This window comes from Stegostoma tigrinum, chromosome 29, assembly GCF_030684315.1.
Source record: "Stegostoma tigrinum isolate sSteTig4 chromosome 29, sSteTig4.hap1, whole genome shotgun sequence".
Taxonomy (NCBI): domain Eukaryota; kingdom Metazoa; phylum Chordata; class Chondrichthyes; order Orectolobiformes; family Stegostomatidae; genus Stegostoma; species Stegostoma tigrinum.
The window spans coordinates 19418684-19434935 of NC_081382.1; the positions used below are offsets into that span (position 1 = coordinate 19418684).

At 39.9% G+C, this 16252-nt stretch overlaps 1 protein-coding gene across 6 annotated transcripts in view; it reads right to left on the reverse strand.

Moving 5' to 3' along the window:
* Positions 1-16252, reverse strand: part of whrna (whirlin a) — a 196482-nt gene that overhangs the window by 101091 nt on the left and 79139 nt on the right. For all 6 annotated transcript variants that reach the window (XM_048558757.2, XM_059638129.1, XM_048558756.2 and 3 more), the window contains exon 5: positions 2167-2375. In XM_048558757.2, coding sequence (XP_048414714.2) covers positions 2167-2375 — 209 coding nt within the window. The remainder of the gene's footprint in view (positions 1-2166; positions 2376-16252) is intronic.

Genomic DNA, 16252 nt, shown 5'->3' on the forward strand with positions numbered 1-16252 from the left:
TATTTCAGTGTGGTCACACCAAGTCCATGTTTTTAAAAAAAGTTCTCTCTTGAAGAAGGGGAATACTGTAGTTAGCTTCTAACTGACATTGAAATTCAAATCTGTCTCATTTGACAATAACATGAACCATATTTCTGAAAATAAATTTAACTGATATCAAAGCCATTTAAACTGCATCAGCTGATTGGACGTTGAACCTAAACTGGGAATCCTGGAAATAATTACAAAGAGATCAGGGCATTAAAGTTTATAAAGAAGTATTTCAAAAAAGAACCAAAAAATTGCTCATGCAAACGCTGGAGAGAAAATAACTAAAATTTATTAGTTTTGTCTACTTAGCTCCCATAATACAAAGGCATCATTTCAACAGGAGGAAATGTGCTCTTGATATTCAAAACCTATCCCATGCCTCATAACAACCATGGCAGTCATTCTATGCACATCAACTACTTAATTAACCAATAAACTTTGAAATCCCTGTATTTATGAAGCATAAAACGGCTCCCACATGTAGAATAAATATAACAGCAAAAGTCAAACCAGAAAACTCAGATACTGCAAATTTCAAGGAACACTTTGTTTTATTGGCACTGCACCTGATGTTGGAGACTTTAATGAAGAAATAGTTCACAATGATTGCTGAAGACTGAAATAAATGAGGGCAGATGGGGATCGTTACTGATAACAGTTAATGCAAAAAGGACAATGCAAAGCTCGGTTGCCCTCTTGTGTAACTCTAGTCATTAATGTCCCAAGAATATGATATAATTTTTCCAATTGTAGATTCTTTCACTTATGAATAAAGAGCTAATTCAATTCCCTTTCTTCTTGAAATAATTGACCACATCAGCTAAACAATTAAAAAAAAGATGCTGCATTTACATGATTTAACATTTGGCCCCCTCAGCTTGACATCACCTTCTGATTCTCTTCAATGCTGAATCCCCTTTTATAATATTCTTATTGATTGTCTAAAATGTATAGATAATGCTCATCTTTGATTTTTATACCCAAGCTTCGTAATTCCATTCTCTAAATGAAATGGTTTAAAACTTGAAGCCATCTTGCTGCGTTTATTTCTGGTGTTGATACTTCTTTTCTCAATGCAGTGACCATGCGTTCTCTGCTTTTTCACTGTAACTCCAGTTGGAGACCAGTGAAACAATGTAAAGCATAGATTCAGCATTGCCTCAATTCAACCAACATTGTTATTCACTAAAAAAATTAATAATTTCATTCAGAGGTTGCACTTGTAACATGTTGAGGCAACATAGATGGCACTTTGTTGTGTTACACTTCACATGGAAGTGTTTGACACTAATAGATTTCTGAAATGAGTATTTGTTCCATTTACTTACATCAGTATTCCTTACATGAATGAAAATGTAGTATTGTCTAATTAAGGACTGAGATATCACCGTAATCACTACTGAAGCATCGATCTATCGCGATGTCAGTTTGTTTGACTAGAATAACTTTCCATCTCCATCAAGTTTTACATTCTGTTGTTTCATACTCCTGTTAAACATTCCAGTGAACATGATGTCTGTACAGTGATTTTGCAACCCTCCCAATTCCTGTCATACTGAGCTTCACATTTCCCTGTATCTCCCTCTAGATACTTGTACCTCCACACTTCATACCTGCTCTGTCCACACAACAACCACCAATCATCCCCAAACATGCTGCTTCTTTCTCTCGCCACACAAATTATGCTTGGCTTTCAAAAGTGCCTTCATATTCCTTCAACAGACCCTACTCCAAGACATCCCCAGTGTAGGCAACTCGAGTAGTGAGGACAAATAATACACAAAATTGGGTGGAGAAATGAAAATAGACAGACATAAGGATTGAAAATTAGATGATATTCAATCTTAAAAAATTCTGGCCACACATAAACCATAAAGAAGAGATGTAATGGATAATAAAAACAAGAAAAAAAGATATTGAAATGGCTGAGAGCATAAAAGAAAAGGCTACGGAATATAAATGTTAACTTTAAATCATACTTTATAAACAGAGGGGAAATATTGTAGTGAACAGCTCTAGCGAAATGGATCATTTCTCACTTAGATGCCCAAAAATGTATTTTTCATATGGAACATTAATCATGTGGCGCTATTAGAAGTTTCTTTCCCAAGCTGAGGAAATGAAGGCAGGACTTACCCTGCAGAGGCACTAAAGGCAGCTGTCTCACTGAGCTCTGAACCTGTAATCCACTTAGTTTCATCCACCACTGTCCGAGTGTGAGGCAATCTCCCAACATCTTTTATTGTCATCATGAGATGTCGTGAAGACTTTAAAATTTTCACAGCTTCATCGTGGGGAATATTGAGAAAACTTCTGCCATTCACCTCTATAATCTGGTCTCCAACCTAATAAAGAGAAAACCCACAGTCACTGCAAACTAGCGGAAACATCAGTTGTAGGAAGTGTTTGTGCCAAATGGGATTACATCTGAATTCCTAATTGATAGCTTTTTTGTTGCAATTTCTTTGTAGAATATTCAATTCAGGATACTTAAATGTAACAGTTGTAGAATATATTTACTTCTGTTTAGCTGCACCATTGTAGGCCAAGATATAGATTGTGTCTCCAGCTGTCATCCATGATAACATCCTGATAATGTAACTGTGGTAGCTGAAGAAAACACCTTCCACATGTCTGGAATTTTCCCATAGGAAGTAAGTGAAATGTTGTCAGGGAAAATAGCCAGGCATCAGCCATGTTTACCTTCCTAAAGACTGCTCACAGTCAAGCTCTTCATAAATACAAAGTCACAAAAAAGGAGAGAAAATGACAAACACTATTGCAAAAATTGAATATTTTGGTTTAACTTTCAGCATAAATTTTTGGATTTTTGACCAGTTTTTGTTTCTGTGGAAGTTATTTTGAAATTCAGTTATATTTGAAAGCTATGTTCTCAAATAAATTTCACTTTTACAGTTTTGAAGAGAGGACACATTGATCTAAAGTGATTAAAATGTTAATGAACTAAGGTTGAGTTTGTTCGCTAACGATGGGAAACATTTGTTCATCTCACACCAATTGTGTTGGGAAATCAGAGCTCCCAACACTTGGTAAGAGTTCTTTGATTTAGGACAAATTTATAAAAGGATGATTAAGATTAGAAGTAGAAATATACTGGCACTCAATTTTTTGGTCACCAGGTAAACAGTCAGATGCAGAAAGTTGGAATGCAGAACAATACTTAGAAACTACTTAGTTTAAATAAAACTTGATCTGAAGAAGCATGACATTGCATTGACAACTTGCACTGATCCAATTACAGGGATCTAATGATAAATTGCTCTGTGTAATCCCTCGTCATTTAAAAAATAAAGTAGTTTAATAATTTGTTCTCATCTCCTCCAATTAAAGCATGAGCATTGTGGGTACAGAAATATTTGGGAAGAGCACATAAAGGGCACGTTTGAACAAGAGGATATGTTGATTGCATTTTGAGAGGAATGTGTTGCCACATCACATTATTTATTTTTCTTTATTCACTCATGGGAATGTGGGCAATGTGAGCTGGTCCAGTTTTTGTTGTTCATCTTTAGCTGCCCTTAAGGAGGTGTTGGTCATCTGACTTCCAGAATCACTGCAGTCCAGTCTAAAGGAACTGGCCGTGTATTATCTCTTTAGTTCTTATCTAACCACCATTGAAGGCCAAATTGTGCCTTGACATCCTTGAGGTATGAATCCAACTACCTCTACAAAGGTCTTTGCACTCCTTTCAAAATAAATAACTTCACGTTAGAAAAATAACTTTTTTTTAAATGAGTGTTGGTTTCATTGCACAAATCATAAACTACCAACCTGCAGCGTTTGTAAAATGTGGGCTGCTTTCAGAAGCACCCTTTAACTGTTTGGGTTCTGCAAACAAATAGTACATTCAATATGATGCAACCTTTTTACTTTGTTCCAAAATAACAAATTATTCTGTTTTGTAAGTTTTGTAATAACTGCCTAAAGGGAATTGGACAATTAATTGAAGAAGACAAACACACATTTACTGGTAAAAGGCAGAGGTACAAGATTATTTGTATTTTTCTTTAAAATAACAGGCTACTTCAGAAGATGAAGCATGATGAGGGACTATTCAATGAAGCGAAGTATACTGGGGACAATCTAGAGAATCCCTACAGTGTGGAAACAGGCCATTCGGCCCAACAGGTCCACACTGACTCTTCGAGGAGCATCCCATCCCGACTCACCCCCCTACCCTATCCCTGCAACCCCGCCATAGTTAATCCACCTAACCTACGCATCCCCATTCACTATGGGCAATTTAACATGGCCAATCAATCTAACCTGCACATCCTTGGAATGTTGCAGGAACCTGGAGCACCCAGAGGAAACCCATGCAGACACGGGGAGAATGTGCAAACTGCACACAGACTGTCATCTGAGGGTGGAATTGAACCTAGAACCCTGGTGCTGAGGCTGCAGTGCTAACCACAGAGCTACCATGCCACTGCAGCTTACAGGAATGGAGGGATCTTGGGATAATTATTTACAGATCTCTGAAATCAGCAGAGCACATGATTAGGACAGATAAGAAAGCATTTGGGACACTTGTTTTTATCAGTCATGGCACAGAGAATAAGGCCAAGGAGGTAATGTTGGAGTTGTACAGACTGTTGGTCAGGCCATAACTGGGATAGGGTTGTTAAGAAGGCATACAGTGTGTTAGGTTTTATTGGTAGAGGGATTGAGTTTTGGAGCCATAAGGTCACGTTGCAGCTGTACAAAACTCTGGTGTGGCCGCACTTGGAGTATTGCATATAGTTCTGGTTGCCGAATTATAGGAAGGATGTGGAAACATTGGAAAGGGTGCAGAGGAGATTTACCAGGATGTTGCCTGGTATGGAGGAAAGGTCTTATGAGGAAAGGCTGAGGGACTGAAGGCTGTTTTCGTTAGAGAGAACAAGGTTAAGAGATGAATTAATAGACACATGCAAGATGATCAGAGGATTAGATAGGGTGGACAGTGAGAGCCTTTTTCCTCAGATAGTGATGCCTAGCACGGGGGGACATAGCTTTAATTTGAGGGGTAATAGATATAGGACAGAAGTCAGAGATAGGTTCTTTACTCAGAGAGTAGTAAGGGCATGGAATGCGCTGCCTGCAACAGTAGTAGACTTGCCAAGTTTAAGGGCATTTAAATGGTCATTGGATAAATATATGGATGATAATGGAATAGTGTAGGTTAGATGGGCTTCAGATTGGTTTCACAGGTCGGCACAACATCGAGGGCTGAAGGGCCTGTACTGCGCTGTAATGTTCTCTGTTCTATGTTCTATGCTCTACTGTGTGCAGTTCTAGTCACCTCACTGCAGGAGGGATGTGATAGCACTAGAGGCGTTACAGAGGAGATTCACCAGAATGTCATGTGGTGTGGGGAAATTGAGTATAAGGGGATACTATTCAGGCGTGGATTGTTTTCCTTGGAGCAGAGAAGACTGGCGGGGGGGGGGGGGGGGGGGGGGGTCCATGACTGACATGTATAAGATTATGAAGGATATAGACCGGATGAATAAAGACCAGCTTTTTCCCTTGGTTGAGAGGTCAATCATGAGAGAGCATAGTTTTAGGGTAAGGAGCCAGAGAGTTAAGGGGATTTGAGGTAAACGCTTTCTTACTCAGCGGGTAGTAGGAATCTGAAATGCACTGCATGGGAAGATAGTGGAGGCTGGAAAGCTTACATCTGTTAAAAAAATATTTGGATAAGTACTTCACATAACATTCAAGGATATGGGACAAGTGTAAGAAATTAGCAGAATTTGCAGGATTAGTGCACTTTGGGTGATAGTTATGTCGGTGTAGACTCGATGGGTCAAAGGTATGCATGGTATGACTCTATGATTCTCTGAAGAGTCTAAATGACCTGCTTTTGTTGTAATAATTTGATGAATCTGATTTAGCAATTTGCACAAGTGTGTACTTTTAAGAGTGATATAGAATTAGGCTGGTGATATCACAGAGCACAGATTATCAATGTCCTGTAATCTTGGCCAACATTCTAAGGATGCAATCAGGGCATTTCCCCAATGGGAGGGGAGATGACTCTTCAAAGTTTCTGAAGGTGGAGCACGGACTCAACCTTGGGCCTGGGCTATTTGTACAGAGATTTGCACAGGGAGGGAACTAATGATATGGGAAAAGTGCAAAATAAAACTGGAACAGCACAGTCACACTCACGGACATACACATGCACATGCATGTAGACACACACACACACACACACACACACTTCGGATTGTAGCCCAATTCTTTCTCCCAATGCTGATATTTAGCATGTCCACAGTTTATTGCTCATTATTGACAAACAAGTAAATGCAGAGATGATAAAGTCAGTTGGTGTCATTGATCCTAGACTAGACTTTCTAAAGCTTCTGGATACAACTGGTCCAAGGCTTTATTGTAAAGTTACATCATTTTTACATTTAACCATGAGAAATACAACAGCATTATTTGAGCTATTGCAACCTCATGAATAATACTATTTCTCTGACTTTATGGTCTAGATTGTGGTTTCCAAAATTTTGAAACAATTTTACACGAACACTGACTCTTTTATTAATAATATTCCTTGTACCTTCTCAGCTGGGTGGTAGAATTATCAGTTGGGTGCATGGTCTACGGTACAGCAGTGAGTGACGTGGTATCCTGCACATTTATGGATTTCCTACATCTTCTCCAATAAATAATATGTAGCACGTTCTAAGTATCTAAAATTAGCCTTGTTTACAGGCAATACAAGTGTAAACCTTGAATCAATGCAGTATAATTAGGCTTGGACATGCGATTGGAAATTAGGTTAAAAAGTTTGTTTCTTTTCTCTCCTTAAGAGGACATTCATGAAATGCATCTGTTTTGGTCTTGTGAGAGAGAACAGTCATGCATCAGTTTTGTCACATAACTCAGGAACGTGTCTGGTTCAAGTTTGCACAACTGCTTGGCTTGTTCTATGCAACACTGCAGCTTTTGAAGCTCTGCAGCGCCACTGCAACAGCAGTTACTGTGGTAACAGCTCAGACACTGCTGCATGCATTATCTGGTCATGTGCACAAAATGAGAGTGAACAGAAGTGTCTTTGTAGCTAAGATTATCTAATGTATACCGGATCTGAGGTTTTACAGAAAATAATCCATTAAAAAACGCAGAGACTGCAACATCAAAAAGAATCATTCATCAGGAAATTCTTCGAATGATTTCTACAGATAAATTGGTCTTAGCTGCCATTAAATTACCACACATATATGCTGATACAAAGCAGTTTACAATACACTTCAACCGGTGACCTGTAGCATAATTTAAGAGACAATATAACCCTTAGAGACATCCTCCAGGAGGTGTCTTGTTTTTCACGCTAGGCAACTCAATTGAAAACAATGTCAAAAAAACCCAAAGGCAACCCACTGTGTAAACTCACTGTTGAACCCTTTATAATGAGGTGGAATTCTACCAGCTCTCTACTGACATTAAAAGTTAACCTGCAGAGAACAAAGCCGGAGCACATGTTTAAGCATTGATGTATTGCTTTGTCATTGACCTCACTGTGAAGTGCAGCACAGCCTGGCTCTATCGCTATGCAGTGTGTCATTGTTTCTCTTCGAAACAGACACCCATAGTTTTATGTTGGGACTTTAATGGCAGAGCTTTGCTTCCCTATTATCCACACAGTTAAATTTGTCCTTCAGAAAACTACAGGATTTTTATACAAATAAGCATATCCCTTCAACATAATTGTAACGTAGCAACAAGCGAATGTTTTCTCTCAGGCAAGTTCCCAGCATGTTGTTTGATCATTATGATTTCTTTGCAAGGATCCAGTCCATCCCTCACTCTCCAGCAAACTGCACGGCAGGAAACTGAAGTCTGCTTGTTCGAAAAGCTTTGATTACATAAAAACTGCTTCAAGTCGAAGCTTAGTATACCCTTGTATCAGTACATTTCTGCGAAAGTTTGTAGTTTGTGTATTTCCAGCAGAAATCATCAGCAATTCATCAATATGATGGTATAAATAATATAAAAGGACATCTGTTCAGTCCAGACTGTAGATAGTACTCAGATAATACAAAATGTCTGTTTAACCTCGTACAAACTTCACTGTCATTTTAATCGAGTCTAAAATGGTAATGACTGCAAAAATTAGATTTTAAGTCATTAATTAAATGGTTAATAACAAAGTGATTTCATTTTGTCGTAACAGATGGATAAAGTGAAGAAACAAAATATCACCACACTGGCTTTACAATGCCAATAAAAGGATTCTACCCAAGAGAACAAATCCCAAAAGTGTGATGGATGAAGCAGAGATAGCATCTGTTTTTTTGGGGATTTTGCTCACTGGAAAATTCAAATGCTGGCGCTGATTCATAATTCTTGTTTAAGTGAAACTGTCTTTATTGAAAGTCTTTGCTTGTGCTCAATAGATCTGAGAGGTCAAGAAGGAATCTGGCAGATCCAGGCATTCTGCAGCTCTGACATTAGCTGATTCGTACGTCTGTGTCTCTCCCCACAAAAGCTGACAAACATGTTTTGCTATTTCTAGCATTTTCTGTTTTAGTTTCAGGCTTTGATTTTGAATCATATTTATATTGCCAGTATGAAGTAAAACTGGAGACAACAAATGTTGTAGAATAGTGAGTTATCTGCCAACAATTCACAATGCTAATGATGGACCAGGTTTCTCAATATCAGGACAAACCTTGCACCATATTGGGCCAGGATACATTAAGCACAGTTGACAGTGTGATGCATTTTGATACAATCGGCTCTGTTCCTCTTGCTAATAGTGAAGAATTGCTGAGGTTTTACAATGGCAAAGAGGCAATGAAAATAAATGCATTCCTTGGCCCAAGAGATTGCCAAGAAGATGATATCTATTCCAGCACTGGATTATTTGATGCTACAAATCCTGACAGAATTGCAAGAGGTCATTTATTCCTCATATTTGTCCTTCCTGTGTGACTCATTATTGTTATTTTTGCCTCATTTTGGAATGCTACAGATTCAAATCCACTCCAGGATCCAAGCAATCTAGTCCAGCTGACACTTCAGGGTACAATGTAAGAAGTGCACCATTGTTGTATAGGCTGAATTCAGCTGAGTTGTTATAGCAGAACCGTGTCTGAGGATTCAACTACATCAGTCTCTCAACATGCTACTCAACATTTGTTCCTCAACAATGACTGGTCAAAGCAACATTGCTCGTTTCTGTTTGAAGTATTTTGCTTTATGCAGTTTCGTTTTGTGATTAACTTGAAAATGACTACACTTCAACTCATTAGATGCGAAGCTCTTTAGCATCTCATCATAACATAAAATAACACTGTGCAAATACAAGTCCTTCGATACTCTGTTTTCTCGCCCCTCTCTTAATTTAGAGAGACAATACATAATCAAACATTTTATAACTTGCTACTGTTGTGGCTCTGGATGCAGAATCATTTCTAAGCCTTGATCTCAGAAACTTATATGCAAACGTTTCAGTGAAGACAGTGTGGAAGAATGTTGCTGGTTGCAGGGAGACTTGGATAAACTGCAGAGAATTGGGCTGAATGGTGGCAAATGGAGTTCAATGCGGATAAATGTGAGGTGATTCACTTTGCGAAGAATAATAGGGAGGCAGAATGCCGGGTCAATGGAAAGATTCTTGGTAGTGTGGATGTGCAGAGGGATCTTGGTGTCCATGTACACAGATCCCTGGAAGTTGCCACCCAGGTTGATAGTGCTGTATAAGAAGGCTTACAATGTGTTAGGTTTTATCGGTAGAGCGATTGAGTTCCGGAGCCGTGATGTCATGTGGCAACTGTACAAAACGCTAATGCGGCCTCATTTGGAATATTGCATGCAGTTCTGGTCGCCCCATTACAGGAAGCTTGTGGAAGCATTGGAAAAAGTGCAGAGGAGATTTACCAGGATGTTGCCTGGTCTGGAGCGCAGGCCCTATGAAGAAAGGCTGAGGGACGTGGGTCTGTTCTCATTGGAGAGAAGGAGGCTAAGAGGGAATTTAATAGAGACATACAAGATGATCAGAGGATTAGCTAGGGTGGACAGTGAGAGTCTTTTTCCGAGGATGATGACTTCAGCTTGTACGAGGGGGCATAGCTACAAATTGAGGGGTGATAGATTTAAGACAGATGTCAGAGGCAGGTTCTTTACTCAGAGTGGTAAGGGTGTGGAACGCCCTGCCTGCCAAAGTAGTTAACGCAGCCACATTAGGGGCATTTAAACAGTCCTTGGATAAGCATATGGATGATGATGGGATAGTGTAGGGGGAGGGGCTTAGACTAGTTCACAGATCAGCGCAACATCGAGGGCCGAAGGGCCTGTTCTGCGCTGTATTGTTCTATGTTCTATGTTCTAACACAGAGCCCATATTTATTCACAGAATTCTGGCCATACATGATAGCCATGTAGGCTACCATTCAGACAACTGATAACATGTCACTCTGCATTTGCTGAGGGACATTCATTCCTTCAGGACTTTGTGTTAGTTTTGTTTTGAAAAGCAGACATACAGTACATATATTATACCCAAAGGCTGAGATTTTCTATTTTGCAGTTAAAATTTGGCAACGAGTGTAGTAGATGGCACCATATCAGCCACTGCCCTGGGTAAGCTTTCTCATGTGATCATGTGGTTCTCAGCTCATTGACTGGATTGATTAATTCTAGTGAGTCGTGATGAAATGCAAATACACGCAGACAGGCTTCTCACCACCTGATGGTGAGAAAGTCATCTTGTTACCTCCGATGGGGAGATCCTGATATTTAGATTGAGTGATTGAGTGCCTGATTGAGTCATCACACTCACCATTATTCTCGTCACCTCTAGGGGTGGAAAAATCACACGCAAATTCTCCACGTTTACTGAATTTATCCGAACTGGTTCTAGCTGAGTCACCTCTAGTTTGATCTTCAGTTTAGTACATATTTCCAGCTAGAATCATCGCCAGACATCAGAACACAGCTTATGTCAAATTCTTGTTTGATGCTGTAATGGTGGAAAAATGGAAATGTGTTGGGATTTGTGTCTTCTTCTAGAACTATTCCAATCCCAGCGTTATATCAATTGCAATGTGACTGAGCAAAATTTAGACCCACTCTATGGCCAATGTAAGGGGCATCAGTGGCAGAACATTTTTTGATCAAGATCAAAGAATAGTTATGGAAAGGAGTGAAGATAAGTACGGACTAGGTTCTCCATTGGAGAAAGGCCAATTCTATTAAGCTAAGGTATAATTTAGCAAAATGGGATTAGAAAGCTAATTTAATGAAAATTAATGGCAGGTCAGAGCGAAGCATTGAAAGGCAGGAAAGTTAGGCATTCAGAACAAAAACCTTCCCACAAAGAAACAGACTGAGAGCCCAAGAGCTTTGAATGTCAAGAGGAAGATTCAAACCAGTAAAGGAATTAAGGTTATGGTGAGAGGGTGGGTAAGTGAAGCTAAGGCCAGGAAAAGACCAGCCATGATCTTATTGAATAGCAAAGCAGGCTTGAAGGTCCAGATGGCCCACTCCTGCTCCTAGTTGTTGTGTTTATATGTTCTTAAATCTGAAATATTGAATGAACTGAGCATGGTGAAAGACGAAATATTGACAGATTTACATCTTTGAAAATGGTTAAATCACCAGACTTTTATGAATAGTACTCCAACTTGTTAAGAGAATGAAGGGGAGGTGGGAGAGGGAATAGCTAACTATCTTGATCCAATCCTTTTTGGCGAAAGAATGGAGAACTGCCAATGTCGCATCATTAAAAATGGAAAAAGCAATAGACATTAATTACAGGCCAGTCCAACTAACTTCAGTAGTGTGGGTATTATTGTTTTCATTAAGCAGGATGCAGGTTAATCAATGACAGCTAACACAGACTTTATTTTTAAGGAAAGGCTACGTGATCAACATAATTGAATTTTCTGATGAAGTAGTAAGGAGGTTTGATGAGATAGCACATTCGATGTAGTTTATATGCATTTAGTAAAGCTTTTGATTAGGTTGCACATGGCATTCTGGTCAGACAGTAAAAGTGCATGTAGACATTGGGAAAGTAGATCAATGGATGTTTTTGTGACTCGAAGGCTGTTTGCAGTGGAGCTCCACATCTTTCAGAACTTGGTCCCTTACTCATCTTTGAGAAGGTCGTGGCGAGTTGCCTCTTGAACTGCCACAATCTACATGCACAGCTTCACACATAGTACTGTTAGGAAGGAACGTGAGAACAGTAGTAGGCCATTCAGCCCATTGAGACTGCCCTGCCATTCAATTAGATCATGGCTGATTTCATTCATCTCCATGCTCAATGATTGAGTGCACTCTGGGGTAAAGAATTTTGAAGATTCACCACACTCTGAATGAAGAAAAGAATCCTCATATTGGTCACTAATTGATGACCTACATAATGAGATTATGTTCCCTGGTGCTAGTCATCAGACAGGCAAAAAAATTCCTATGTACCTCCAGTCTGTCATGTCCTATAAGCACTTATACATTTCACGGAGATCAATCTTTGAAACTCTAGGGAATACAGACCTAGTTGCATCAATCTTTTCTTATTACATGTAACACGGTTCTAGCATTTTGACATTGATGGAGAAAAAACAGCAATATAGTTCCAGATGAAGATGTGTGACCTGGAAAGAAAATTGAATGTAGTGGCATTCCTACACATCTGGTGACCTTGTTTTTCTAGATGGTGGGGGTTATAGCTTTGCAAGATGCTACTGACAGAGCCTTAGTGAATTGCTGCAGTGCACCTTGCTCATAGTAGACCCTACTGCCATAGTGCATTGGTGATGGAGGGACTGGATGTTAACGGTGGTGGATGGGGTACCAGGAACATGTTGCTGCATGGTGTCGAGCTTCTTCAATATTATTGGAGCTGCACACATCCAGGAAAGTGAGGAATATTACATCACACTCCTGATTTGTGTTTTGTCGGTGCTGAACAGGCTTTCAGGAGTCAGAGGCGAATTACTCACAGTAGAACTACCAGTCTTCAACCTGTTTTGCTAGCCACAACATTTAAATGAATTATCCAGTTGAGTCTGTAGTAATGGTAACTACAGGATGATTCAGTGATGGCAGTGCCATCAAATGCCAAGGAGCAAGAGTTAGATTCTCTTCTGCTTCTGCATGTGAGGAGCTGCAACTGTTATAGAACATTGTGCAATCATCAGCAAGCATCTCTACTTCTTTTCTAATGATGGAAGAGGGGTCATTAATGAAGAAGCTGAAGAACAGTTGAATCTAGGACATTAGATTGAGGTCCTGGTGCTGAGATGTTTGGCTTGCAAAAGCATAACCGTTTACCTTTTGTGCTCAGAATGGCTCCAACCAGAGGAAGGTTTTTCCTTGATTTTCATACTCTTCATTGCAAATGCTCCTTGATTCCACACTCTGTCCCATGCCACCGTGGTGTGGAGGGCACGTCTCTTATCTCACCTGGTAAAGTGAATTTACTCTGGAGGAGTGGGTAGTAACATGCGTAGAGAGGCTATACAAGTCAAAAGGACACGTAATAAAGCATAAAATGTTGAGGAGGGTCAAGGAACAGAGGATCTGTGAAGTGCACGCTCAGCGATCCCTGAAGGTAACAGGGCAGGCTATAGGTAGATACGTAAGAGATTAAGAAAACATATCAGATTATTTTTTTTCTTCACTGAGATGTTGGAAGTTGTGTTGGAACTGTCTAAAATACTAATTAGATCACAGCTAGAGTACAGTGTACTGTTGTAGTCACTCCATTCCAGGAAAGATTGCACCAGACAGGGTTCAGAGAAGATTTCGGAGGATGTTACCCTGAATGTTGCAATGCAATTATGTAAAGGTTTGTGGCTGAGTGTGCTTTCTTTGGAACATAGAAGGCTGAGGGTGATTTAACTGAGGTGAGCAAAATTTAATGACCTTGTGTTATTTCCTTTAGCTGAGATATCAATGTCCGGGGATCAGAAATTTAAAGTAATTGGAAGAAGGATTGGATGGGAGCTCAGGTCAATTTCTTTCACTCAGATGATGATGGGGTCTCACTTCCTAAAAACATTGCAGATTCAGAAACACATCATATTTAAACTTGAAATACCATAATGTGCAAGACTTTGACCCAATTAAGTTCAGTAAAGCCAGTACTCTCAATGTATTGCACATTCCTATGATGCGAGTGCTAATAACAAACAGAACGGCAGAGGAAATGTCCAGCACTTCAGATTTTATACTGTTGCATGGAATTAGCAAGACAAGAAAAAGGAGATCAAGGCATTCAGCTCTGCACAGGCAGCTCTGTTCAGTGCTGACAAAATTCTTCATCATTAACAACTGAATTGATTGCAAACACAGTTGGAAAACTCCACTTGCTAATTAGTCTACGGAAAGTTAATTTTAGTTCTGTCAAACTGACAAACAAAGGTCCTGGTTTGAAAACCCTCCCCACCTGAAGCAAACTAGGCAGAAGTAGAGAAGACCAGTTAAATTGGTGAGTTAGACATCCTCGTCCAGCCCTTTCCTGCCTCAAACTGACTTCCTACAGTTTAAGCAGCAGCTACCAGGATACCTGTCTCTGGCCACTGTGGTCCCCATTATCATTCAGATATGGTTCCATTGACATCAATAGGACCTGGTCTGCTACTTTAATTTAAACCCATTCAATATCAGCAAGCCAAGTCAAACCTGACAGAAACTGGATTGTGGGTCAGAAGAAGACCAGGTTAGACTTTATTTTTAGCTTTGCATGTGGACGAGAGGGAGTTTTTTTTTGTCTCTACTTATACCTCAAAATAAGACTGCCTTCCTAACACAAACAACACTTATCTAGCTGTCGGGCAGTGTTCCTGTGATTGTCTTCAGCCACTTGAATTCACACCCCCATTGCTCTGTCAGGCAGCGATTTCTGTGGGGGCTAACCTGGATTCAAGACAGCTGGAATTATACCTTCTCTATACCTTGACATGCAAGTATGAAATAATCTCAGTCGGAAAGAAATCATGGCCGCAGAATCATGGCCGAAGGGTTCAGAAAAGGCTTACAGCGATGTTGCCAGGGTTGGAGGTCTCTCTCTATACAGACAGACTGAAAAGGCTGGGGATATTTTCCCTGGAGGGTCAGCGGCTGTGAGGTGACCTTATAGAGGTTTATAAAATCATCAAGGGTGTGGATAGGGTGATAAGTCAAGGTCTTTTCCCAGTGTAGGGGAGTCCAAAACTGGAGAGCATAGGTTTAAAGTGAGAGGGAAAGATTTTAAAGTGACCTTTTTAAAAGAGAGGGGTGGCGTGTGTATGGAATGAGCTGCCACAGGAGGTGGTGGAGACTGGTACAATTACAACATTTCGAAGGTATCTGGATGGGCACATGAATAGGAAGGGTTTAAAGGATTTGGACGGGGTGCTAGCAAATGGGACTATATTTATTTTAGACAGCTGGTTGGCATGGCTGACTTGGACTGAGAGGTCTGTTCCCAAACTGTACATCTCCACGACTACGTAATCTGAATTTTCAAATATCATCAGTGCAATTTTCACAAATTGATCCAATTTTCTTGTTACTATAGTTCCTTTCTGGTAATATGTTCTGACTGATTACTTTAGGTGCACTTGCATTCTTTTTAACATCACTTCCGCTATTTAAAAACCAAGGAAGAGTTTTAGAAAATTAAAACTTCAGTCAAGTCATTTTAAACCAGCTCTATTCTTCCAAAAGAGAATCTTTAATCTGCTCCTCCAACAACTAGTTTTAAGACAAATGTTTAGACTCATAGAGTTCAATCCAGGCAAATGCGAGGTGATGAATTTTGGAAGATCAAATTCAAGGGCAAACTATACAGTAAATGGAAAAGTCCTAGGGAAAATTGATGAACAGAGGGATCTGGGTGTTCAGATCCATTGTTCCCTGAAGGTGACAACGCAGGTCAATAGGGTGGTCAAGAAGGCATATGGCATGCTTTCCTTCATTGGACTGGGTATTGAGTACAAGAGTTGGCAGGTCATGTTGCAGTTGTATAGGACTTTGATTCGGCCACATTTGGAGTACTGTGTACAGTTCTGATCGCCACATTACCAAAAGGATGTGGATGCTTTGGAGAGGGTGCAGAGGAGGTTCACCAGGATGTTGCCTGGTATGGAGGGTGCTAGCTATGAAGAGAGGTTGAATAGATTAGGATTATTTTCATTAGAAAGACGCAGATTGAAGGGGGGACCTGATTGAGGTCTACAAAATCATGAGGGGTATAGACAGGGTGGATAGC